At 35.8% G+C, this 26,129-nt stretch overlaps 13 protein-coding genes and 1 non-coding gene across 14 annotated transcripts; 5 read left to right on the top strand and 9 right to left on the bottom strand.

Annotated features, from left to right (window-relative positions):
* Positions 1-180: 180 nt before the first annotated feature.
* Positions 181-1,860, bottom strand: ATG18 (phosphoinositide binding protein ATG18; the record flags this gene model as incomplete). The annotated part of the gene is made up of 1 exon (XM_003956521.1): positions 181-1,860. One exon carries the CDS (start codon positions 1,858-1,860, stop codon positions 181-183), a length of 1,680 nt encoding a protein of 559 aa, XP_003956570.1.
* Positions 1,861-2,686: 826 nt separating this feature from the next.
* Positions 2,687-9,148, bottom strand: FAB1 (1-phosphatidylinositol-3-phosphate 5-kinase; the record flags this gene model as incomplete). The annotated part of the gene is made up of 1 exon (XM_003956520.1): positions 2,687-9,148. One exon carries the CDS (start codon positions 9,146-9,148, stop codon positions 2,687-2,689), a length of 6,462 nt encoding a protein of 2,153 aa, XP_003956569.1.
* Positions 9,149-9,529: 381 nt separating this feature from the next.
* KAFR0C04430 (uncharacterized protein) lies at positions 9,530-10,564 on the top strand (the record flags this gene model as incomplete). Its single annotated transcript, XM_003956519.1, has 1 exon — positions 9,530-10,564. One exon carries the CDS (start codon positions 9,530-9,532, stop codon positions 10,562-10,564), a length of 1,035 nt encoding a protein of 344 aa, XP_003956568.1.
* A 349-nt stretch (positions 10,565-10,913) lies between these two features.
* On the top strand, positions 10,914-11,519 carry IGD1 (Igd1p; the record flags this gene model as incomplete). Its single annotated transcript, XM_003956518.1, has 1 exon — positions 10,914-11,519. One exon carries the CDS (start codon positions 10,914-10,916, stop codon positions 11,517-11,519), a length of 606 nt encoding a protein of 201 aa, XP_003956567.1.
* Positions 11,520-12,356: 837 nt separating this feature from the next.
* PES4 (Pes4p) lies at positions 12,357-14,126 on the top strand (the record flags this gene model as incomplete). The annotated part of the gene is made up of 1 exon (XM_003956517.1): positions 12,357-14,126. One exon carries the CDS (start codon positions 12,357-12,359, stop codon positions 14,124-14,126), a length of 1,770 nt encoding a protein of 589 aa, XP_003956566.1.
* Positions 14,127-14,320: 194 nt separating this feature from the next.
* LSB3 (Lsb3p) lies at positions 14,321-15,787 on the bottom strand (the record flags this gene model as incomplete). Its single annotated transcript, XM_003956516.1, has 2 exons — positions 14,321-15,653; positions 15,741-15,787. The coding sequence occupies 2 exons, from the start codon at positions 15,785-15,787 to the stop codon at positions 14,321-14,323; spliced, it is 1,380 nt and encodes a 459-aa protein (XP_003956565.1).
* Positions 15,788-16,228: 441 nt separating this feature from the next.
* Positions 16,229-17,239, bottom strand: HIS2 (histidinol-phosphatase; the record flags this gene model as incomplete). The annotated part of the gene is made up of 1 exon (XM_003956515.1): positions 16,229-17,239. The coding sequence occupies one exon, from the start codon at positions 17,237-17,239 to the stop codon at positions 16,229-16,231; it is 1,011 nt and encodes a 336-aa protein (XP_003956564.1).
* A 545-nt stretch (positions 17,240-17,784) lies between these two features.
* Positions 17,785-18,513, top strand: ECO1 (Eco1p; the record flags this gene model as incomplete). Its single annotated transcript, XM_003956514.1, has 1 exon — positions 17,785-18,513. The coding sequence occupies one exon, from the start codon at positions 17,785-17,787 to the stop codon at positions 18,511-18,513; it is 729 nt and encodes a 242-aa protein (XP_003956563.1).
* Positions 18,514-19,017: 504 nt separating this feature from the next.
* On the bottom strand, positions 19,018-19,109 carry KAFR0Ctrna8Y. The gene is given in 2 exon segments: positions 19,018-19,054; positions 19,070-19,109. It is a non-coding gene; the product is annotated as a tRNA-Tyr (tRNA).
* A 677-nt stretch (positions 19,110-19,786) lies between these two features.
* On the bottom strand, positions 19,787-20,191 carry SHG1 (Shg1p; the record flags this gene model as incomplete). Its single annotated transcript, XM_003956513.1, has 1 exon — positions 19,787-20,191. The coding sequence occupies one exon, from the start codon at positions 20,189-20,191 to the stop codon at positions 19,787-19,789; it is 405 nt and encodes a 134-aa protein (XP_003956562.1).
* A 197-nt stretch (positions 20,192-20,388) lies between these two features.
* Positions 20,389-22,215, top strand: KAFR0C04360 (uncharacterized protein; the record flags this gene model as incomplete). The annotated part of the gene is made up of 1 exon (XM_003956512.1): positions 20,389-22,215. The coding sequence occupies one exon, from the start codon at positions 20,389-20,391 to the stop codon at positions 22,213-22,215; it is 1,827 nt and encodes a 608-aa protein (XP_003956561.1).
* Positions 22,216-22,321: 106 nt separating this feature from the next.
* RGD1 (GTPase-activating protein RGD1) lies at positions 22,322-24,313 on the bottom strand (the record flags this gene model as incomplete). Its single annotated transcript, XM_003956511.1, has 1 exon — positions 22,322-24,313. One exon carries the CDS (start codon positions 24,311-24,313, stop codon positions 22,322-22,324), a length of 1,992 nt encoding a protein of 663 aa, XP_003956560.1.
* A 428-nt stretch (positions 24,314-24,741) lies between these two features.
* Positions 24,742-25,449, bottom strand: TAE1 (N-terminal protein methyltransferase; the record flags this gene model as incomplete). The annotated part of the gene is made up of 1 exon (XM_003956510.1): positions 24,742-25,449. One exon carries the CDS (start codon positions 25,447-25,449, stop codon positions 24,742-24,744), a length of 708 nt encoding a protein of 235 aa, XP_003956559.1.
* Positions 25,450-25,781: 332 nt separating this feature from the next.
* MIC12 (Mic12p) lies at positions 25,782-26,093 on the bottom strand (the record flags this gene model as incomplete). The annotated part of the gene is made up of 1 exon (XM_003956509.1): positions 25,782-26,093. One exon carries the CDS (start codon positions 26,091-26,093, stop codon positions 25,782-25,784), a length of 312 nt encoding a protein of 103 aa, XP_003956558.1.
* Positions 26,094-26,129: the final 36 nt, after the last annotated feature.

Genomic DNA, 26,129 nt, shown 5'->3' with positions numbered 1-26,129 from the left:
AAGTTCTTCAAATTTTTGCATTCCATATTACCTTTTAGGAACTTTTACTTAATGAAATGGGCGCATTCCGGATCAGCTCGGGAAAACTTGATCTGCAAATTTGATGTTCGAGAAATTTATGCATAAATCTTACGTACCGAGGCACTTCCTGCCCATATTTTTGCAGATGGGCATCGTGCATTATTTATCCATCAGGAAAAACTGTGACAGTAACTTACATTCTCCTCCTTCCACGGGATCAAATAAATATTTGTAGAGATAACCGTCTGCGGAGACCACTCTCAATGGCATCATTTTTACAGCATTATTAACCGTCTGCGCGGAATAATTAGTATCTGGTACTAAATCCGCATATTCTTCTTCTGATATCTCCACTTCTCTATCAATAAAAATGGATGCTTGGTTGAGGTACTTAATATCTCTTGGCAATTTGCAGAATGCAAAATGTCTCTTTGCTTTTTCCGAAGATTCTGCAAAGTTCTTCGAGTTTTGACTGCCAGAGAAAAGATTACTTATCTGCTTACCGGCTTCTCTTGATAGCTTCTTGGACGAAGCTTTAAAGGCGCTGGCCAGAGTTTCTTTCTGGTAATTATACATACGCATCTTGTCATTATCATCTAAAATTACGAAGTCATGCTCAAAATCATCATCATCATCATCATCATCATCATCATCATCATTATCATTATTATTAGTATTACTATTACTATTACTATTACTATTACTATTACTATTACTATTACTATTACTATTATTATTATTATTATTATAATTATTATTATTATTATTTTTATTATTATTATCGTTGGCAGAGCCAGGTTCAACAGGGGATACTAAGCCCACCGGAATAACGTTAATGGATGAACCGTACTTGCTTCTTTCTTGTGAATCGTCATATTGAGATTCGAAATTCATTCGTAGTGTATTTACATCTTTTTCTTGTTCTTCAGAGCTTTTCTGTGGTTCAGAAAAAGGTGAACTCGTAGTATAGTTTGTCAAATGGAATACGTGCACAGTATTTCTTACACTTAAAACTGCTAAAAATTTAGAATCCTCGTTGAAACACATAGATGCTATTCTACTTGGATATGTGCCCCTCCTAAATTGATATAATCTTTGGCCATTTGTAGTGTCAAATATTCGAATAAGCGTTCCCAATTCAGACGCAGTGGCAAGTAACTTACCATCTGAACTCAGTAGAATTGCTGAAATAGGCCTTTTGTGCGCTTCTATAACAATTATAGGTTGTAACTTAAGCAAATCAAATATAACAACGTCTCCGTTCCCTGCCATCTGAAAGTTTTCGGAGTTTACAGCTCTCAGTTTAATGGCCTCTGAAACAGCTTTATCATTTAGGGACTCGATGACAGGGTTCCTACTGTTACTTTTTAATGAATGGGATGGATATGCTAAAAACTGGCCCTTTGTAGAGGAATTGATAGATAAGAGACCTTTGGGATTATAAATCTTACTAATTTTATACAATAGCTTCATGTTAGTAACATCATAAATATAAAAACTACTTTTTAAAGCCACTACAAGCCGTTCGTTGTTGAGACGCACAGATAATATTGTACTTGGATAGCTCAGTTCGCATATACTTGATTTCGTGTTCAGATTAAGTACCTGTAATATTCTTGGAGATGATGAATAATCACCACCTGCACCTACAGTTATGAGGATGGAAGTGGAGTACAACATTTCTACTATGGAAAGATCCCCCACTTGATCAGAGCATAACTTTCTATATGGTTCACTACCGACTATTGCATAGCCCTTAGATGTTCCAATCGAAATACAGGAACCTGTCTGATTGAAATCAATACAATTGATTACTTCCAAGTGTGATGATGATACCATAGACAGAATGCTGGGCTTCTCAGTAAAAGATTACTTTGCATGCACGATTTACCTCTTGAATTGTATTAGGATCAGATAGGTTGTCCATCGTCACGGCCCTCGGTTTCCTTTTCAGTATGCGCATTGGGATTTTTACAGTAAGCAGCCTTTAATAATGGCAAAAAGGTGCCAAGATGACTCTCAGTTATAAACTCCAATTATACAAGCAAGTTAAGGATGTTCAAGTAGAAACAGTTTACGAGAAGGATAGCGGTATAACCCTGGAAAGGCTAACTATAGATAATTTTGGAGATTGGACATATCAACAGTCCAACTTCATTTCAAAAATCTTCTATCACAGCCATTTTTCAATCTTAATGTTTTTCATACTAAACCTTATTATTCTTTTTACTATATACTCATTTTCATAGCACCGATGGCGTTTGATAAGCACCTCAAAGTACCTATGCACCTTGTCTGAAAATTGTATAGCAGGCGTCATTTCTTGAATGAAAATCGACTTCTTTTTACAGGTATTAAGATTACAATGTCCTTAAACATAAACAGAGAACCACTGCCAAGCTGATATATTGACTTGTCTGCTAGTTATCAACTACTTGTCATCATTAGACTTTTTACAATCATCTCACCCAAAATTTACAAGAACTGAGCACTAATAAAGCTCAGCTTGAGATATATCTAAATAATAAAAGTGAATGAATAGTGTCAATAGGGCGTAATACCGAATAATTCTTGGGAACACGTTATTTATCTGTAAATAGAGGGGTTTAGTAGTATGTAATGCTCTGAAAAACTTATTTATTGGTGGCTTATCGGTTAAGATAAGTCAGTTACTTTCCTGGTACCAAGGATCAGGAACCATCAAAATATATCTTTCCATTGCCTCTCTGAATCTATTTTTGTATTGCCTTGGTGTTACAACTGTTGGCTGTTTAACAATATTTCTTCCTCCTCCAACAAGACCTTTCTCTTTCACCCAGCTTTCCAATTTTTTATCCCAAGTAAAAGTTCTAATAAAATCAATAATTCCCACAGTAAGCTTATAATCTTCATTGTCAATACCAATAACTAAAGAATAATCCATAACATTCATTTTAGCTAGGAAAAGTGTATCATTCCATAAAGAGGCCCTAAGAAGCTTCTTATCGTATTCTTTGACGTGTATGGGAGACTCATAAATATATTCAACCATGTTTTCATCAAGCAACACTTCATTAGCTTTACCAGTTTGCTCAACATGTCTATTGCGCATAGAACCTTTCAAATCAAATATTCTGGTTGTTTTTCTGTTATAAAAAAGATTTTCCATAATGATAACATCCATCTTGTAGCTTTTAGAGCCTGTAATAGGGCCTCTCACTTGAATTTGATAAAATCCAAATACCTTTGCAAGTGCGGTAGGTAAGTCATGAAACATTGCTTGGGCCATATACTCAAAATAGCTTGGGGCAAATTTGATGAAAGCGTCAAGTTCCGAATGTGAAAGCTCCTTAATTACAAATCTATCATCTAATGTCTTCAAAAATCCACTTCCACTCTTTCCCCCGCTGGAATCCCATTTAACACATCTCGATAAACTTTGAATGAAGCTCTCATCGCATCCACATATTCTTCTGAAAGCTTCAAAGTGCTCCGAAAAAAACACTTTACAGGACATGACCGTCAGCCTATCTTCAAATTGATATCTTAAATGTAATGCCGTTTTCTTGGTCATAATATTCTCAAGCATCTCCGGATCATTTTTACTGGATTCATGAGCATGTGATAGGCTCTCCTTCGAGGATAAAATATTTGCATTATCCTTTAGCAATTCATTATTGGACTGTTCTAACGGCTGAACTGCGTTTTCGAGAGAATGTTGTTCTAATAGAGGCGACTGTTGCCCATTTTCGGTAATATCTGGCTGTACCTGCGTTTTCGCCTCAATCTTAAACATTCTACTTTTGTAATCTGAAGAATTTAAACAAAACGCTATCAACGAACTAGGTTCATCATCCCTAATAATAACTTCATTGCCAGAAAAAACATGTTCTGTTGATGTGGTGGGATATGCAAGCGGTTTCCACAAGTATGGGGATCTGTCGGCCCAAAAATTGGCTAAAGTTTTCATCAATAATGACTTTTCAGGAGGTTCACTTGATTCTTTGTTCACGTTTTCCACGGTAATTACAGGAGGCAATGGCTCACTTGGTATACCCTCTTGTTTAGCTGACGTGATGGTGGAGTCTTTCTCATCCGATGAGTGCTCTCTCGTTCTTTGGAAATAATCTTTACCCCATTGTGTTATAGAATTCTCGAGTTCGTTCTCTAGATTTCTATTTAGACTTAAGTTTGTGGATTGCTCTCCTGTGGGAGAGGTTATGTCGATGGTACTTTCCCCTTTACTTTCTCCGTTCTCCTGTACTTCATGTAGCGGTTCATCTACGGCATCTTTGACATTTTTGTATATTTCTACAATAGGAGTAGCTGTCTGGGATTTGAATGCTTGGTATTTATTTTTATTCAGTTGTAAACGCTCTAATTCTCTTTCTAACTCAAATTCTTTAGAGAGGGCGTCAAAGTGAATTTGATCAAAAAATAATGCCAGTTCAGAAACTTTGTTTTTTCTATTACGCTCTTTTATCGAGGGTGAACTGGCAGAACTTTTCATGCTAAATCTATCGAGATCCTTTTGGAGCGAAACTCTATCGAGACTATGGCTTGAAATAGCTTTTGTAGCTTCAGGTCTAATATTTGATATAATGTTGTTGGGTAAATTATCTTTAGGTGGTTTAATACTCGTTTCCTCATTTCTATTAGGAATTACTGAATTTTTCATTCCCCCTTTAGGTTGCTCTTTTGAGGCTCGACTTGATTCAATATCAGATAAAGGCACGCTTTTAGATGCATCCCCACTACAACTTGCTTCAGTCTTAATCCTTGTGGTAGTTTTGTCATCTCCTGAAATGTACTTCTCTTCCAGATTTTCATCCTTCGATGGATCTTTGAAGAACTTTCGAAGTTGGTTCGTAGTAATTCTTGATATGTCATTTTCTGATAACAAAAAATTTTTCCCAAATTGGTTAAACTCATTATCCCAATTGATTGCAAAGTTGTATAAGTTTCTTATCAAATTGTTTAACTGTAAATGCTTATCTCCGCCGTAGCCATAGTATCTGGCATCTAGATCGTCGAGTAGCAATTTTCTTTCTTCGCTCACTTTTTGTTTCAACTCTTCCACCTTCAATTGGCCAGCGACAAGTCTATCATCTGCCATACCATCAAGTTTCATTCGGTTTAATCTTGACGTGACACTATCATAAAAACTGTTAATTTTATCCAAAATCTGATAATATAGTTCCACTTTCATTTTTATATCAAGATCAGGTTTCCATTTTATTTTAGGCAATGGGGTAATCAGATCATATACATCGAGGTGAGAATATTCCATCCTCACTACTAATTCATTGTAGCCAAAATATTTCACATGGTCTTTTGTAAAGTCATGGATACAGTTTCCAATATTGGAAACGCCACCTTCTTTACTCCAGAACATGACTTCTAGATATTTACCAAAGGAATAGTTCCACGTTCTTTCACTTATTTGCAGAATTGGAGTAGATGTACCACATTTTTTACAGTAACTCCAAGTGAGGATGATATTCTTTAGTTTTGGTAGTTTTGTCTGCAATTTTTCAATTAGTACATCCACTTTTCCTGAACCATGGACGTAACTTCTATAGTGGTCATGTAAAAGCCCACCACACCCTTGCTGGCATGGGTATCTTGCTGTATTTATGATATTCTCAATAAACTGCCCAATGGAGATGTCACTATCCCAAAAGTAGTCAATAGTTACTAATTGGGGTCCAATACAGGGCGTAGCAGTCTGTGTTGACACCATGGAGTAGAGAACAGTGATCGATTGATGTGATCCTGTACCCAACATGTTATGCGATGACGAATAATACAACTCCCATTGTCTGCCTCTCCTGTTAAATTGGAGTTCTAAATCTTCTAGCTCCTTCTGCCGAACGAATTTAGCTATATATTTAATATCTCTGAAGGTTAATGTTGAATCTATCCCCAGTTGTTGGATTTCTGGTGTATCCAACGCGATATCCGAATTATTCGAGATTTCATTTTGTTGCTTTTTGTGCCAGATAACGCCCTCTAGTTCTCGTGCTTTCTTCAATAAGAATGGAATTGGAAATTCTACTGTAGCAGAAGTCGTCAAAATCCTTTTGTTAAATTTCTGTAGAAAATCTGAAAAATAGCCTGAAAATTCTTGATTTTCCTTTCTTTCCTTTGACTCCATGTAAAATTCAGGAGAAAGTTTAATAAAGTTATCATTGAAGAAAGAGCTTTCTAATTTCAGGGAAAAAACGACATACACCATAAATTCTGCAAGATGTTTTATCTTTTTTAAAGTTTCAGGAGATCCTCCTCTTAATAAAATAGTGCATCCTAGGGTCGAATTGCAGCCACGCAAAAAAGTGTATGTTTTACTAATATTTCCATAGATGAATGTTTTGACTTCGAAAAGTTCACACTCACCCATTTTCACGTTTGATGCTAATTTATCGACGGTTATTGCAATATCAGCTTCCGTTAATCTTGCAATTCTTTCAATTACCTGGGGTTTGAGGTTAAATTGAACGACAATGCCTGCTTTGTTTAATAGCTGTAGAGCGTATCCACTTACGTTTGCGCCCACATATATAATATCGGGGTTTATGGACGTAACTCTGGATATCAATTTATCTATATATTCACGTTCTTGAGCGCGAACAGATTCGATACTCAAGAAGTGATTCTCGTTTTTTTGATATTCCAATGGAAACATAACTAGTAATATTCTTGGATTTTCTACACGTCTTGGTACATCTTTTCCAGGAACACCTTTGGAAAATACTATTCCATCAATAAATTCGGACTGCTGCACAGTACCACCACATATCCTCTTAATTTTTACATATTTTTGTCTATAATCTAGTGTGTTAGAATCTCTCGCGTTTAAAGTAATGTGCTGAACTTTTTTCAGCAACTGGTTGTTGAATAGGGCCATCCATTCTTCTGCTTCTTCAACAGCTTGATCATCCAGAACTTGGCGAAGTAGTTCATTCATGTGTAGCATTGCTACTTCATTCAACTCATTTCTATCCTCTTTATATGACTTTGTTCCAGATATACTCGTTAATCTTCTCCATTGATTCAATTTACCTAGATTTGGTTTCATTGTCGAAGAAACACTTTTAGAATTTACAAGTGCATTGGTATTAGAGTTTGTTGAGGCGCCTAAGTCTGGAGTATTTGACCCAGATGAAGTATCATCACTCACTACCGAAAGTAAATTTGGTGAACTGTGAGTAAGAGCATTAATACCCCTATATATCGTGCTAGATGTCCCTAAAGTGGATTTGCTTTTACTGCGACGTCGACTCTGGATTCTATGCAAAGATGCTTGAGCTCTTTGGAAAGACTTCGTTGAATTTCTTGTAGATCTGATAGGATTATCGGTCTTCAAAGGGTCATGTAAGGACGAGTAAAGTGACATGGTACCTTCGTCTTCAAATGTGCCATCCTCTAATGAATCATCTAAAGATTCGGAACCTGGGGCAGTATAACTAGTAATATCTTTGTTTTTACCAAAATTAAACTGAAATTGGAAATTTTTGTTATTTAAATTGCTCAGGATATTATTTGCCTGGCTATTTGGTGATAATGAAAGGAAATTATTTTTGTCGTGCGGAATTTGTGACTTCCCATTAGAAACATAATGAAATATTGACTTTCTTAATGAGTTTACGCTTGTCTTGTGATTCTGATTCTTACTATGATGATGATGTTTGATAGATTGTTGATATGGGTCACTATAATGAGAGTGTTTGTGACTTTGCGGTGACCCTGTGTGTTCACTATAAGGAGAATATATGTCGAAATCTTTTAATGTGTAACTATCTCGAGTTTTTCCGTTAGTATGACTTGGGTTCAGGTCTTTTTTGAGTGTACTATTGGAGCTGAATGAAATTTCAAGTGATTCACCCTGTTTAGTAGCGGGTATTGCCATTTTTGGAGGAGGTGGTGGTGTTGATACGAATAATTTGGAATCCTCGCCGGAGGTCATGATGCTTTGCACATCATCATTCTTGAAGAAAAGGACTTCATTTTTTGGCCTGGACTGAGAGTCTGAATCTTCTGAAGGTATGCTTTCGTGATTCGTAGGAGTATTTTGCCATATAGCACTAGTGGTACCCTCAGTATCTCTTATTTTGCGCCCCAAGTCATCAGTGCCACTAGACCTTTTGTCATTAGCAATAGTGGAACACGATTTTGCATCCTCAACTTCTCCACCGCCTTCTTCTTCTTCTTCTTCTTCCTCATCACTAGAATCTTCATAGTTACAAACATGCTCATAACAGTTATAACATACTCTCATTTTGCTTTCATAGCCAAATCTATCTCCGGAAATGAGTGACGTACACGAATTACAGAAAATTTGTCCACATATTCTGCAATGATGTTTTCTTCTAAACGTATTAAATGTTTTACCGCAGTTGAAGCATTCTCTTGCAGTTTCATCTTTCATCCAGTATTCCTTAGAAATGATATTTTTTTTATCTCTTTGTTTATACTTTTTGTTATCGTTATAAAATCCAAATAAAAAGTTTCTTGAAAAGGATGCTGTCATTGATGATGATCTACTATGAGACGAATTGACATCTTCATAGTCTAAAATATTGTGACTTGAATTATTGTTATTTATTGGAATTGCTCTAACAGTCGATCTAGATGCATATGTACTAGTCCTTTTCAAAAGTGAATCATTTGCCACTGAAAACTTCAAGGATTTTGTATTGTGTCTCGAGAGTTGTCGTGTATTATCATTATTCCTTTCCAGCATGGAGCTACTTGCATTTTTTTGTATTGCTACTGGTGTCACAGAGGCAGATTCGAGAATTGGAGAACTTACGGCTAGTTCCGAATGCAAAAGTCGAAGATCCTGGGATGGTTCTGTAGTTTCAAGTAGCGGTGAAGATATATTATCTTGAATGTCAATGCTATTGGCTATATCATTCTTGTTATCAGCATCACTATCAGGTTTGATATTTATCGGTATAGAAATGTCACTATGGACTGGATTTTTATCAACCTCAGTTGTAGTTTTCGTCATCAACACAGGTTTCGACAGAAAGTCAGGTTTGTCAGACATAGATCTGTTGTTGTTTGTTATCGTCTCCGCTAGGGATTTCGATTCATCATTCTTATCGTGTATTATATTTTGTAAATCCTCATTATCTACACTCATGAAGTGCTATAACGTGGTCCAGAATACTTATCGTTGTCTTTTGGCACCTTTACGTGTTTTTGCCCTAATGCCCTTATATAACAAACACGAATAAAAATATATATACATTTACATGAAATAAGAGTCTAATACCCGGCTTTCTTCACAGGCATTACGAGCGTAGTAAGATACACCTCAATAGTGGATTGAAGCCTAGTAGTTCGTATTTTCCATCTAATACTGTATATATGGCTTCTACTTCAAGTAGTTCTTAGTGTTTGCCGTGCCCTTGGATGATTTCGTTTGTTTTGCTTCATATACAAAGCAGTATTTATCACGAGTTTTTTCAAGCTTTAGCAGCAGGTATGACAGTTTGAACAAAGGTAGTAATCCGTAGCGAAAATGGGCATTATGAATATCCAGTTGTACCTATATTTTGCTCTGCTTGTTGTATTTCAAAGGGCTACGTGCTACGATGACAGAGATCTACGATTATCATATTACAATGCTACTCTGTCAAATCAGTTGTCATTGACCAATGCATCAAATCCATACAACTTGTTATTGCCTTTCAACACGACCAGAGTGGTAGGAAGTGAAGAATCAAGGTCAATACAGAACTTTATTATCGAGCATTTTGGTAATTTGACGAACAATTGGGAATTAGAAAGGGATTCTTTCACTGAAAATGGGTATAATTTTACCAATTTGATATTCACCCTAAATGAAAATCATAATGATAGGTATGTCGTGTACGCAGCACACTATGATACAATAATGAAACTTACTGGTTTTACTGGTGCTGCAGATAGTGCAGCATCTTGTGCAATACTATTGTATTTAGCTCAATTTATTGATTTTATTTATGAAGAAGATTTGACTAATTTGGAGCATCAGTTGTTTGACAAAGGCTACGGAATCAAAATTATATTCTTTGATGGTGAGGAAGCATTCGAAGAATGGACCGATGATGATTCGATCTATGGAGCCAGGCATTTAGCTTCCAAATGGGAAAGTGATTCGATCTCACAAATTGAATTGCTCGTACTATTAGATCTTATTGGAAGTGAACAAAATTTGACAATGAAAAGTTATTTCAAAGAGACTCATAGGGAGTATGAACTACTAAGCAAGATTGAAGATGAATACCTGGATGAAAAGGTTTACAGATCATTGACATCTTATCGGAACGGTGGGATTTCATCAAACAAAGAACTAGATCCTAGCTACAGAATCTATGAGATAATTAACAAATCACTTATTGGTGATGACCATGTCCCATTCTACGAGCGAGGTGTCCCTATATTGCATTTGATACCGTATCCGTTCCCAAAGACGTGGCACACAATTAGTGATGATTTTGAACATCTCGACCAAGATGAAATCTATAAATGGGCTATTATGCTATGCGAATTCGCATTAAAGGTAGTTCAGTAGCACGTTGTATACAGCTGTAAAATCCCAACACTACATAGTCGTTCTTGATTGCATGTTCCAGTGAAAATTGCTAATTTTAATGGGCCCATGTCACGGCCTTCATAAAATTGCTTCGCTAAATGATTAAATTTCGGGATTGTCACACTTCATCATGCTTAATTTAAACAAGGGATCTAAAAACTTGAAATGCAGCAAGGAATATATAAATATACATAGAAAAGAGGGACTCGTGGCTGGTAGCAATTTTTCTACAATTATTGTCATTTATTTACTCTTATTTTGATTTATTTCTACTGTAATCACGTATTGTGCTTACGTTTCGAATTTTACTACATAGAAAAGATATAATATGTCGTACAGGAATAACAGTGGTGATAGCAAACGTCAACCAACAGCTTCTGATGAAGGCATAGCCTCGACTGATTTTATAAATTTGACAGAACCTCCAAGACCAAAGGAAACTCCCACAATTTCAGAGTACGATAATCGAGTACCAGTATCTACTGATACTCAAAAGCATCAACCCTTCAATTTCCAGAGACGTCGTTCAACAAACTATATAGATGCATTAAATTCAAAGCAAAAAAGGACTAATTCTAATGCAGAAAAATACAATAATGATATTGCCACTAAACCAAGTCATCTAAGAAGAAAGTCGAGTATGAGCTTGCAAGATACAAGGCACGATATCCAAAATAAGGAAACTAACTTAAAATTTCATCAAAATCATAAAAATGCTGATATGGGTGATTATTTACAACACTACAGTTTTAGAAATCCGAGTGGTGATACTGATCTTCCAAGAACTATGCAATTATCGGAAGATGATGATGGCAGAAACATTTTAGGAAACAATGATCAAAGACCAATATTTCATGAAAGGAGACCAAGTTTTCAATATGAAGATTATAAAAAAGATATTTATAACCGTATGAACATCTTTGATACAAAATAATTGACCCATTAGAGGATACTATATTTTTTATATATTCTTTGCGTGGTTGATGAATTATATATATGCCGTTGTTGTCTGTCCTTTTTAATAATATAAACTGTCTCTCGTTTTAGCTTTGCGAACTCACTGGGAGAGTACAAATTATGATACGACATCTGTGAAGGTATGTTTCCACTACGTACGAGATCTACGTTCTTATGATAGTGTGTCGCAATTAGCCCCGATATTCTATATGAAGTTTTGCCTATTTATGGTCAGATAAATAGTAGACGAGCATGGTCTAAATGCATATAGAAGTAAAACATTTTTGCTTTGCTAAACCCTTAGCAAGTCATCTCGCATATTCAAATAATTATGTTTCTGAGTTATTGTTGCCAAAAAGGATTCTATATAGTCATTCATAAACGTATGTTGAATGGCACCGAAGATGTTCATTTCTAATTGATAGTTCGTTTCAATAGCTTTTGTGATTTCTCAAAATTCTGCGTCTCCTCATGGAAGTAAAATTCTTACGCTCTAAAAAGTACATACAAATACATCCATAGGAAGCATAAATATGGAGCGAATAGTTGACACCATTTTGAATAGGCTACTACTACATTGACTCTCATAGTGAAATACTAAAATCTGAATACTTGTCGTGTCTGGGTGCATATGTCGCGACACAGTTATTGCAGATATAAAAATCTATAGGATGCCTCGAGAATAACTTTGTGTCAAATGTCAGCTAATAGATTAAGACTTCCTCTGTCAAAAAATGTAAATAACAATGAAGTCATTTCTGATAACTACATCTATTAATTCATGTACGTCGGTGCTAGACTTGAGTAGAGAAAAATGACAGACATACTAGGTGATGAAAATTGTAGTATGTATGACTATTTACCGAAATTGGATACAAATTTGAAGGTAGATTCCAAAATAGTTGTCGGAGCGGCTAAAGTTGCCTCTATTAAATCTAGTACAGCTTCAACAAAAACATTTTCATCTTCAACCTCCACCTCAACATCTGGTCATTCAAACATTGTTGGGCTAAATAAACATGTAGAGATTTCTACTCATAGAACTCTGCCAAGAACTCTCTTTAAAAGCAATACGCTAGAAGCTCTGTTTATTGGTAATCTTGATAAGGATGTTACGGAAAAGCAGTTAGAAACCATATTTTCTGTATATCCCTCCTTTATCTCGGCAAAGGTATGTTATAACTCATCCACCAACCTATCTTTAGGTCATGGTTACCTAAATTTTGGGAGCAAAGAGGATGCTGAGAAGGCATGCGAGGAAATGAACTATTCCAAAGTTCTTAATAATGAAATCCGAATAATGCCATCGATGAGGGATCCAGATTATAGGAAAAAAGTTGGAACAAACGTTTACTTCCGTAACTTACCTACAGAGAATAATATGTTAACGACCAGATATTTTTATGATTCCTTTAGAAAGTATGGTAAGATATTATCGTGTAAAATAGAAAGAAGTAAAAAAATTGGTTTTATTTATTTTGCTTGTGAGGTGACTGCAAATGAAGTAATAAAGAAGTTCAATAATTCTTCCTTCTTAGGAAATAATATTTACTGTGGTCTGCATTTTGATAAAGAGGAACGAAATAATAGGTTAAAGTTATTAAAGAATGAAGTAGAGGAAAGTGATACTTATCAAAAACCTGAAGCTTTTGATGAACTGTCAGAAAAGAAATTCCTTGTTAAAAATTTGCCATTCAATGTGGCAAAATTCCAAGTGGAGCAATTTCTTGATAAAATTGGAGTTTTAGCTTCTTTGCATCTTTTGAATAAAGAAAGCAAAGGAGAAACACTCGCTTATGTTACTTTCAAGAATTTGCATGTGCTAGATAGTAACTCTAGACAATTGAAAGGCATTGAGTTCAAAGGCAAGATATTGGAATTTGTGCCCATAAATCTGAACAAAATAAAAAAATCAAATATATTATACCTCTCAAACCTTTGTGTTATATGTGATAGCAAATTTCTAAAACAGATATGTATGCAAGAGGGCGTAAAATTTGATACAATAGAGATTACCACTTACGATCCCACTTCCATGACATATTCAGGTTTTATCAAATGCAAAAAATATAAAGATACTGAAAAATTATTTAAATACCTTGATGGGAAGTTGATTGGCGGTTGCATAACAAAAGTCACTAGTCAGATGCCAATAAATTTCGTGGAAAAGTCTTCCAATATAGCCGCCTTTAATGAGTGTGGGGTAGTTTGGCAACCTCCAGGAGCCTATTCCACACATACTGAACAAAATGTCACAATGAAATACACCAAGAATGAACATCTCGCATCTCATGTTGAATCTTATAGTACTGAAAAACAAAAATATATAAATGCGAGTAGGAACTCAATTATGAATACGCTGAAGAAGCACATCTCACAAGCAGTTGAATCTCCAAATTTTCCTATCGCTATAAGAGATAACAACCTATCTTGTATCGTCAATTACATAGTTCAGGTTTATTGGAATGGGAACTTGAATGCTTTATCTCACTTTTTGAGTTTAATAAAATCCGACCTTCGTTGTAGTTTCCAGTTACGTAATCAAATCTCCGAAGCAATTGTGTCCTTAGGTTTCAAAAACTAAATTGTTGACGGAGATGGAAATTATCCAATATATATGTATTAATTAACTCTTCAAAAGATTAAGCTATGAACTTATCGATTGATTTTAAAAACAAACGATACTTGATGCTGATATTAAAAATTATACAAAATATAGGAAAAAGTCTGGTCTTTTTTGGAAATGAACAAGGGTTTTGGCACAGCAGGAATTCCAGTTCATACCAACTCCACGTAGTTAGCAGGGAATATACCTTCTCTACCATTAACTCTGCCGGTCCACCAATCATTTTGTGATTCGGACTTTTTCAATATAGTAATTACGTCACCTTTTCTAAATGGCAAATCACCAGATTCTTCACCAGCAAAACTGTATAAAGCCACAGCTTTAGGGGCATTCGATGATGATGATGGTGCATCTACCCTCGAACTTGCAGCACGGTCAGCACCACTCTTTTCAGAAGATATACGGGATTTTGAAAACCTGTTCGATAAATCATCCACATCACGATCATATTGAGAGCGTCTGTTACTGCTGCGTTGTCCACCACGATCATAAATATCATCTTCCCAACGAGACCTAGAGCTACTTACCTTAGGACCATTGGATTTTCTGTGGGCTGCATAGTAACTACTAGCATTATTCAGATCGTCTTCACCATCACTGTCATTTGAGTCGTCATTATATCTAGATGACCGGTTCATAGATCTAGTACCGTTTCTCCCAAGTGAACTGCGGTTTCTATCAAAATCATCATCATCAAAATCATCATCAAATCCATCGTCGTAACTATCACGGTAACTACTTCTATTCCTTCTTGAGGATCTTGTATTGGCCCTCCTAGAGGAAGCATCTGAGGAATCGAATGAATCCGGAATATCATTGTAATATCTAGAGTCATCGTCATCGTAAGTGCTATAATCGTCATCGTCATTTCTTGTTCTGTAATTGAAAGCTCTAGATTCCAAAACACGGAATAATGGATCCACAGCTGGAGGTGGTCTTATTCTTCCCGATAAAATCATTTTTGATGTACAATCATTACCATAAAACTTTCTATTGGCTTCTCTTCTTTCTAAGATAACGGAACCTTCGACAGAGACACCTGCAAAAAGACCTTTACTCTTTGAATAAGCAAAAACTGCAGAAACACCACCAGCAGATGCAGATGCAGCAGCTTCTGCATTTCTACCGAGAGGACCTGCTGAAACGGATACATTACCGCCTAAAGTGATGGTACCAAACTCTGAAAATGATTTAACAGCATCATCAGAGTTTAATATGAAGACAAAATCTGTCAATTCTATACCCACCAGGCCACCTGCACCTGCACCTGCCATAGCAATGGCAGAAGGAGCAGACCATGTGCCATCTTTTAATCTGGCAACGATGACACCAGACCCTGCTCTCCCGGAAAATAAGAAACCTGCTTTAAGAACGGTAATGATGGCTAGACCCTTAGCTCTCTTTAAAACATCTGGAGGAATGACTTGGTCAGCACCAAACACTTGGTTGGGTTTAACAAAACTTGCTAAGATTTTAGCAGCTTTTCTATAAAATGGTGTTAGTAAAACAACTAAATGCTCAAATTGCGACAAACGCAAAAACGTTTCGCTTCTTAGTCATTAATCAACATACTTTGTTTCACTTTTCAAACTTCTAGGGACTGGATTATTGATACCCATACTTCTTTTGTTTGATCTATATACGTAGCTTTTACTTTCTACTCTTGAATGTGAAGTTGGCTTCCTTTTTTTTGATCAAAAGTTTGCTCTTGGTCTTATAGAGGACGACAGATTGGGAGCGAATTAAAGAACATCTCGGAACAAGTCAAGTTTACTCATTCTAGACGGCCAAGATCAATTATGTCGTAAGTGAAGCGAATTTTTTCAGGCTGCTGCACATTTCAGTGGGAAGTTGCACCCACATTGGCTTATAGCCAGCAATGTGGTTTGGCCGTGTTAGGTGCATCTGCAATAAACGGTGTCTACTATATACGTTAATATAAAAGGGCTTTCAATGAAGGAAGAAGAGCACGAGCACCTCATTATCAACTAAATTATTTGCGTAGAAAAAAATCCCGTTCCGTGGAACTTTCTCTGCTGGTGAGGAATACGTCAGTAGGGTTATTCGCATCGGGATAACATTGAATTATTCCAGAATTTATGGTTTTTGAATTCATCGATGCTCATCGATTTTACAGTAACAGTGTCCTCTGGGTCTTCTTGGGATATGTAGTAGACATTTTGCAATTGCAATACATCTACAATATACTCACGCAATTGTAAATAGCAAACAGCAACATGAGCTACAGCATGTGAGTCATCACTCAATACAAACCTGCCATCGCAAAATTTCTTAACTAACTGGCAGATATCACTGCCGGGATAAGGCTCCTTCAACTTTTTGCGTAAGCCCGAACTGTTTATTTCTACGGTACCACCATATAGTTTGATGTATTTCAAGTTTCTTATGACTAAATTGCGAACTGTTTCCCACATTTCAATCAAAGAAAATTCTGAAACTACAACAGAATTCTCGTTTTCACATACCACGCCTGACAATGGATCCACTCGTGTATTCCTCGGTAAATATAATTTATATAGATCAAAGTGACCCACAACCAATGGTTGAACTCTTTGTAACATCTCGAATTGTAATTCATAGTAAGAAATCAGCATATCTTTCAAATTATTATTGAAGGAAGCTAAACATCTGTTCCAAGAGAGCTGGTCAAAATCAATTGGTATCTCATTGATATGATGTATCGATCCAACGGTGAATTTGATGGTATCACGGTTTTCTTTTATTATAGTGCGAGCATATTCAATGTGATCAATGTCGCAACATTCAATTTCAGTACCAATAACAATGTTAATGTTATCTTTCTCACGGGTTTTTATCTGTTTAGCATGGCCAAGAAATCTTGAAAAGTTCTGCTTCAATTGATCAATAGCTTTCTCGTTTCCGACTCCTTCTATTTCTTCTGGATACAAGTACTTTTTGTCAAACCGTGGCATATGTTCTGTTAAGCAGTACGTATCAAATCCCAATTGCTTGGCTCTATCGACTATATCCTCCAATGGATCGGCCCCGTGGGCCACATAATCACCTGAGTGTGAATGATGTGAATGCATTGCTCCATATTCAATTGGATTTACTCGTTCTTAATATTCAATTTTCAAATTTTTATAGTTGCTTTCAATTCTTCTTTCGGACTCGATGAGTCAGATTGCTACAACACTAGTTTAACAAGGCATTATCGACTCTGAGTGTGAAAGACAGAAGCATTTCAACGGTAAGAATAGTGGATTATCTGGGCAAATATGAGGAAAATCTCGGATTGTCAGCATATAGAAATTGCCATCACCAATTTTTTCAGACACTTCGTAAAAATTTGTGCAAAATCGTGAACCATCAAAATTGGAACTGGCAATGAAGATATTTATGCACCAGGCTCTTAATTTGTCAAGTCATATTTTCCCCATGGGAGTTTTTGGAGTCTATTTCCATTGGCATTAGTGCCAAAGAAGGGCATTAATTTCCAGGGCTGACGCGTAACTTTTTCACGGACGCGTTTCATCTCTAACAGTTATTACAGAGCAATACAAGTGAATAGTATAATATGGTGTTAATGTAAGATGAACTGGGAGTAAGATTAGGTATTGCAATAACATTATTAATGGCAAATACGAAGATACATAGGACAAGATCAACGAAATATACTCAAGCTCATTTGAATTTATGTTCCAAAACTTCCAAGCTAACAAAATGCCCGAAATGTGAAATGACATATTCGACTTTTACCACATATGATACACTCACGCATAGGAAATATCATGATTTGCATCTCAAGGGGAAGAAATGGAACTCTAATTGGGGCAAAATTGTTTGGACGTCTGCTAAATCAAATGAAAGAATTGTAATGATACGACCTTCTAATAATGCTGAGGTAAAAGCTACTTTAGAAATCATGGATATAGTAAACGAGGAGCTTAATGCACCTCATGATGAGAATTATTTCTGGTCTGATGAAAAGAAATTAGATGGTAAAGCCTTTTTATATATAAAAAATGATAGAGCCGTTGGGGTCGTGATCATAGAAGGATTACAACGCCAGAATGAAGCAAGAGGGCGTTGGATGATTTATGACACGAGAGAAATCGTACCCAATGTGTTTCCTGAGTTTGTATATGGTATTTCAAGGATCTGGGTTTGCAAAAATCAGAGATTAAATGGTATTGCTTTCAAACTGTTAGAACTTTCAAGAGAAAATTTGATATATGGCAGAGTTATCGATAAGCACCTCATTGCTTGGAGTCAGCCTACTGATGATGGCGGGAAATTGGCCTCTCGCTTCAATAGCGTTACACATAAATCAGGGAAATTGCTGTTGCCCTGTTATATCTGAAGTTTTATATCAATTTCATTTAAAAAATTTTCTGCATATGCATATATTATATTTAGTTTATTGTGAGCTCACTATAATGAGCCAAAAAGAAGAAGACAACATTCAAGATACCTACTGCTAATGTCTTTCTAACGATTCGTCCTTGAACAATAAAATTAGAACTGTATACACATATGCGGATGGGCAATATCCTCACTTAACTCAACTTAAGTATCCATAATATTTCTTCTTCTCCTTCCAAAGAATACATTGTACACACCGTATGGAGAGATACTCTCTCCTTTTTTGGATACCTGTTGGCACACAGCAAAAGTAATGAGTGGCATTCTCGAATCGGTTTGGTCAGTGCTTGTTTCAAAAGATTGTCGATGACTCGTTGAGTCCATATAATAACCCAAAAAATCCATTAGTACAAATGTCAGTATCAGAGTATTTACAGAACCTTCTTAAAGCTTTCCGTTACGACCTGAGCAATTGATATATTGGGATGAGATTCAAAAAATATCTCCCGGGGGCGAGTCGAACGCCCGATCTCAAGATTACTTTGATATTTCACATTACAGTCTTGCGCCTTAAACCAACTTGGCTACCGAGAGATTAATTAGTGCAATTTCAAAAATTTCAGGTATCTCACTAGGTAGTAAGAAAAGAGCTCCATCTCAACATGATAAAAATCCTAGTAAATCAATCAATCATCAATTAAATGGTAGGTGATAATGCCCCAAATAAAATTCCTCCGCCTGTACATAAGATGTATAGAAAGATATAAAACGAACGTCAGATGAAATATATTCCCCACGACTATGGCACCCTCTGTTCTAAGGCCTAGACCACTCAGTTTCCGTCGAATATTACGTACGGGCTTCATCTCGTCTCCAAAAAAAGCATTCCTCATACTTTACTAAGGTGACCGGTACTGCTTTCGTTCTGGTGCGCCAGTGACAACGGTCCTGAACACTAATGAAACATTAAGAACAACTTCCCATATAAACGCCTTGTCAGCTCTGTTAGGACTAATCTATCATGGGTCAAATCCTTACTTCGTGGCATTTAATATGCATGGTAATATGCTCAATTGAAAAAGGACTCCATAGCAACTATACATAATGAAGATATCTCTCGTAACTGGGTAGCAGAAATGTGGGTGGCTGTTTGTTTTTACCTAGAAGACACCTTTTTTACTTTTTCTACCCAGAATATACTACCACTATAGGAACATGCAGAGAGTAAGTTGTGGTTGGAGGATCGTCATTGTTCCATTTGGTTTTATCTATCATTGACTATCATATTGATGCATCTTAGTAGTATCATCTAACAATTTTTCTAACGTGGCTTTGATATCGTCACTCAAGTTAGCGTTTTGGAGTGCCTCTTTAATAGTTTTCTCCACATTTAATGGTTCTTTGTTTTCACTGAGCATTTTATAATTATCCATGAGAATTTTTGACTCGATAAGAGCACTCGTAGTACCTCTATTTTTGAAAATGAGCTCCTCTTCTTCATTAACCATGTTCTTGACTATATCTGTGACCGTTTCTTTTATTTTCTTCTCTAATGTTTCATCGCCATTCCCATCAATTGATTCTGTTAAAATATCTTGTTTTAGCTTGTCAAAATATCCCTGTTTCTTGAATTTTTCTGCCAATAAATATGCTTCGTCTGTATCTTGGCCTGTCATGATTGTATAAGCTTTATGCCGATCAATGTGGTTCTCAGGCTCTCTTATATTGGAATGATACATCTCATACGCAGAAAGTCTTTATATTTACTTTATGTAATTTTTCAATATCGAATTCCCGGTAGCGAAATCTCAATGGGGCAAAAAAAACTAGTATTGAAATTATGCCATGATGAGTGATCTTCACGCTTGTAGAGATGCAAAGTCTATGTGATGAAGATGCCAAGAATATTCTCCAATTCAAACAGTTAGTGGGCGAACTTTCAAATGAGATTGGCTTAATTCCATCGGTGAAGCTTGCGAAACTGAGGTCAATCGTATCAGAATTATGTTTATCTAAAGTTGATAGTAACCTCAAAAAAATGGTAGACTTACTATTTAACATGGTTTTGGAGGCTCTAAACAATTCTTTCAAGGAATATATTCGTCTATCCAAAAGTGAACAACAGTCAGCTAGTGACATTTATTTCCAACTAGTTGATCATATTTATTATGTTTCGACTGGATTGTGCCCTCTAGTCTATCAGGTCAAAAGTCGGGAATGGTTTATAACGGCTTTGAGGGAATGTATCATATCATTTGAACCTACCGAAGATAAGCTGAATTTGAATTTACTGTATAAGGAGTTATATCAAAACTACGTCAACGACAATTCTTCTAAAAGCTTTTGGAAATTTAAAACAATTAAAGAGTTAATAGAACAAATAATTTCAGATGATATGAACAATGGAAATTTTAAATCTTACCCTATATTGGAGGACCTTATACGGTATTGCAGTAGTTTCTTTGAGAAATACCTTCGAAGTGTCAAGTCATCCAAGAAAGGTAATTTTTTCGACATTTTAAAAATATGGCGAAGAACTCTGCAAGTTATGGAATTATTTGGGGATGCTGTGGAGGATGAGGTGAGGAAAAAAAACTTGAAATTAATTATAACTGATTTAGAATTTATGTTTGACAGCCTCAGAGGTGTGAGGCTTCAAAATAATTTCCTTGACATTGTTTCTTTGAACGTTTCCAAACTCAGCTTGCAAGCAAATTATGAAAAAATATTTCTCAGAGAAAGAAGGATAAAGTATGATGAGGATGATTTGAATAATTTTGTTGATCAGGTGTATCTGACAGATAGTCTTCTAGAACCACAAACTACTGAACTCATGAGATCTTTGAAGACTAAATTGCGAAATCAGTTCAAAGCCGAAATCAAAGATATTGACAAATACCATTTACATTTGTCAAGATTCCTACAAAGGCTGTTAAAGCCTTTTTCGTATCCTGATAATCAAAAAACACGACTCCTTCACTGTGATAGAAGAACTGAAACAATCATTCCAATTCTTCTTTTTTATACCCCGGAACTAGGGCCATTTATAGAAAAGCATTATTTCCCAATGCTAATGCGTCGTTTGCTGATAGCTAATACTAGCTTCCTAGATTCTTTCAATCATCCTTCTAATTTTGAAAGTATATTATGTAATAACCTTCCCCCTGATTTACAAAGAAAGATGAGGCATATTTTAAATGTCATCTCGGCTGAAATAGAGGCATCAAATAACGTTCCTAGAAATGGCCAAATGATTACTTCAACTTTTTTTTTTAACCAACGTTTATTCGATTTCGAGCTGCCTTGTAGTGCGCCCATTTGGATTAACTCAGACCTGAAAAAACAATGGAACTACAAAATAGAAAAACTAAAAACAGAGGGTAAGATACTTCGTAATACAGGTTTGCATTTTATAGAAATGGGTAGTCCTTTTCTAGATGAGCGAGGACGGGAAATTACCATCAAACTTAGCCATAGCGCAGCTGCAGTTTTAAATGTTTTTAACGACATAGAAGAAATCACAATTCCAGATTTACTAAACCGATTGGATGTAACGAAAGGTCAGAAGACAAATTTTAATAAATCACTGGAAGCTTTGATAGGAAGCGGACTTCTGTTGCGTAATGGTAATAAAATCACTTACAATAAAGACTATATTCCTAATGATCTTGTAAAAAAGACAGGTATTTTGAAACTTTAATTAAATATAGAAATTACATATTTTCTTGTCATTCATAAGAAAACGTTTATTGGAAAGTACATTAATAATTACAAAAATTGAAAACACACTTGTTCTCGAGTATGAATTATTTTTCTGGCTCGAATGCCTGGTCCGCAGCATCAATCAACACTTCCATTGCCTTTATCTGATAGTTGACATCGTTAATATCATCTTGATTTGGCGGTATTATCGTAGGACCCCAAATTATACAGACTGATTTTAAATTCATCCTGTTCTGTTCTTCGTGACTCAATATCCTTTTAAGATGGAAAAGTAAAGAACGTAAGGTCCAGTATTGAGCATCTGGCAACTTATATATCAACCCATGCATGTAGTTTTTTCTTGTTTGCAGGTCTTCAATTGCAATACAAGTCATGATATCTGGGGACATGTCATTAGGAAGTAGTGGTTCTGAAAGAGAGGCAAAAAAGGCTTTAAGAAGTGAAGCAACTAGGTAAATGTCAGAGTCTGAATAATTTTTTGGTGGTAAAATCATAGATACATTAGCCGGATCTTTATCAATCTCTTCTTTTAGTCTACTTACATCGAGGACATTAGCAGATTTTCTGTAAATACCTTCTAGTTCCAGTCCATATTGGTCAATAACATAAATACATTGACGGACTATGGCAGGAACCATATCTTGTTCATACTCTATCAATGATTCTAATGGAACGCCAAAAGTTTTGAAATTAGTTTGAGTTCCCGGTGGCATTGTCGTATTTGTTTGCACATGTGAGATTGGTCTATCCGAATCTTCAGTTAGGGCAGTTGAACTGGTCGGTATTCTTGCAACTTGTTTTCCTGGGTCTAAAGACTGGAAGCTCGACGTATCAGCTCCAGTATTCCTGATATCCTTACCGTCGGTTGTTGACCTATTTAATGGCGCAAAATTAGAGGATGCAGTAGTGTCCAGAGAAGGTGTGAAAGAGACGTTTCGTCCTTGTTGCGAAGGATTGGTGAATGAAGTAGAATTGGAGATGAACGGTGACTCATTATGTGTTGATATGGTTCTCTTAGGGATTGAATTTCTTGAAGGATCGACAGCATATTTTAAAGGCTTATTAGTAGTGTTAACATTTGTGTTTTTATTCATTGAAGGATGTTTTTTATAATCAACAGGTATTAAATTTCTATTTACTAACAAAGAGTTCTTGCCAGAATGATTATATTTGTTTAAGAAATTGTAAAGATCCTTTTCTGTGGTTACTGACGATGCAACTTGTTTCATGGACCTACTAGATTTATCAAAAGGACTTATGGTAACACCACTATTTAGGACTAAATTTTCGGTCCAGATAGTGTATTTCTGTACTTGAATTGCCATAGCGGTGTCAAGTTCTAAAATCAGATCCTTCAATTCCAGAACAATTCTGGGTCTTTCTTTGGTTATAAAAGTGTTTCTAAGTGAGTTCGAGTGGTCGACTTTTTGTTTATATTCGAGATCTGCAATATCGATCTTTCTCAATAATTCTTCTTCTTGTTCTCTGGTTGTCTTGGAACCACGCAATGTCAATTTTGTCTTCGTTGGATCACTCATTCTTAATTTGTCCCAGTCTTGGCATAAGGAGTTATAACGAGATTGAGCTTTTTCAGCGCTATGTATTGCATCAGAAACGTCCTTTTCGAGCCTCCTGCTATTTTCCTTTAAAGTTTTTCTCATTTTGGTTATTGTTAGAAGGAGCGCGCTTATTTCGTCGTACATCTTTTGAAGTGCCCTAATGTAGCTCTGTTTAACGTGTGCTAATTTGCCATCGTATTCAAGAATGTCATGGATCATTCTTTTTAAAGAAGAACCTGAAGATGACATGAAAAAATGTTTATATTGTTTTGACAATTCTTGAGTATGTTCATCTTCGTAGAGGTACTTCTTACGAAGAAACTTGGTGAATTCTTCGCATGTTAATAATGATGTCTTTAAGCGTGATAATAGGGCATTAATGGCTACATCTGAATCCATTATTTTCTTTATTTCTGGTTTGTTGAGTAATTCTAAGTTGCCATGACGGTGAACTATATCCGCCGTATCATTTGAACTGTTTGGTTTCATTATAGTGGTTTCAGCTGAAGGGGTCATAGGGTTTGACAGCGTACTTTTAAAATAACTCGTTATTTGTAAAAATTGGTCCGGATCAACTAAACTTTGACGTGATTCTAATGTTCACTTCCCACTGAAAAAATATCTATTTATAAAAAAATGGAATAATAAGCAAGTCGTAGCCACTGTAATAGAAATTAGCTATAAATCAAAACAAAAATATCTTGATATGAAGAGATGATCTAAGCTTTAAACCGTTTTAAATGGTTATTGAAATCATCTATATATTTAGCACAATCGAATTTCGTTATTTTCGGGTCAATGAAATTTCAATATCTTCGAGCTATTTCTTGCTTTTTCTTCTTTTTATAGCCGGGTAACGGTATACTTCACAGTTGCTGAAATTTTGGATGCGCATGCTATATTTATTATTGAGAAGTACGATTAGACTTAATGCATATATAAGTTTATTTGTTGTCTACAGGCTTCAAAGCATACATTCTTACTGGATAGAGCTCTTTTGGGAGACCCTTCTGTCTTTCCGTGGCGATGAGTTTCAACCCACTTTTTTCAAACAATTCTTTGAACTTGTTGTCAGATCTTGTGACACTGGAATCTGTAGGGTCAAAATCGTCCTTGTCTGCTGGAGTGTTGTTCTCTTTCACGATAATAGTACCATTTGGTTGAAGGGCCTCACTACATCTGACAAAAAATTTGATTAATTCTTCATCTGGAAGATGGCCTACACACCATTGACACCAGATTAACCAGTATTTTCCCTTTTCGGGATCCCATTCTTGCATACCTAGTTCGAAAATTTTACCTACTTTCCCTTCTTCACTCAGATCTTTCAATTCTACTTTCATTTGATCGCAAAATGGTTTGACAGGTTCGACTAAATCAACGACATCACAGTATTTAGAAAGCATGGTCTTCGTCACTCTACCTATCCCAGCACCTATATCAGCACCGATCTTTTTGCATCCTTCAGCAGGGATCATTCTAGATTTTAACTTACGTAAAAAATGCGATGATCCTAGTACATCCATCGTTGGGACTATAGTTTGTTCACCATACCCACCTAGTACCCCGTCCACAGTAGCTGGTGTGTCAGTCCAATACGATATCGCATCGTTATAGTTTATATGTGAGTCTGGTCTATCATTCTCGCTCATTTTTTTTACGATGGCCACTTTACTTCTACTATGATTCCAAAACAAATCCATATTGCATTCAGATAATTTTTTCATTGAAAAATTGATAGAATTATGTTATATCTAAGTGCCATAACATCACTATCAGTGGAGAAATTGACAAAAAGATAGTCGAGACATAGTCTGCGGGATACCATTCTGGTTCTTGTTCATTATCTAAGGAATCGTTTCTTACTATTTTTGAATTGACTTGATCATATACTATAAAATCCTTGCGTACATAAAAGTTCCCGTGTAGAAATTACACATATTAGTGATCTAAGAATACATAACACCTGACAAAAAGTATAAATCTATTTGCCCCACGAATAAAACCATTCTAAACTATTTCTGATTTGTTCATTCCATATATCTTTTGCTGTTTCGGACATTGGTCTGGCAACAAGTTCCTGAGCAGTTTTGTCCCTCAGTCTCTTCCTATTTTCCTCGAATACAGAATTTGTACTATCTTTCTGTTGTAAAATGTCCGTGACTTTATCATCAATTTGTTTCCATAAGGATTTCTGATAGTAATAACCATCATTGTTGACAAAATAGTAATAATATGACGCCCCTACAGCAGCCATAATCAATGACAAAGAAGTAATCTTAATAAATCTTGGCATCTCAGCTCCATGAAATTCCAAGTACTTGCGCTACAC

Source organism: Kazachstania africana, chromosome 3 (assembly GCF_000304475.1).
Source record: "Kazachstania africana CBS 2517 chromosome 3, complete genome".
In the NCBI taxonomy this organism is placed as follows: Eukaryota; Fungi; Ascomycota; class Saccharomycetes; order Saccharomycetales; family Saccharomycetaceae; genus Kazachstania; species Kazachstania africana.
Note: the sequence above shows the minus strand (reverse complement) of the source record. Positions and strands in the feature narration are given on the sequence as shown.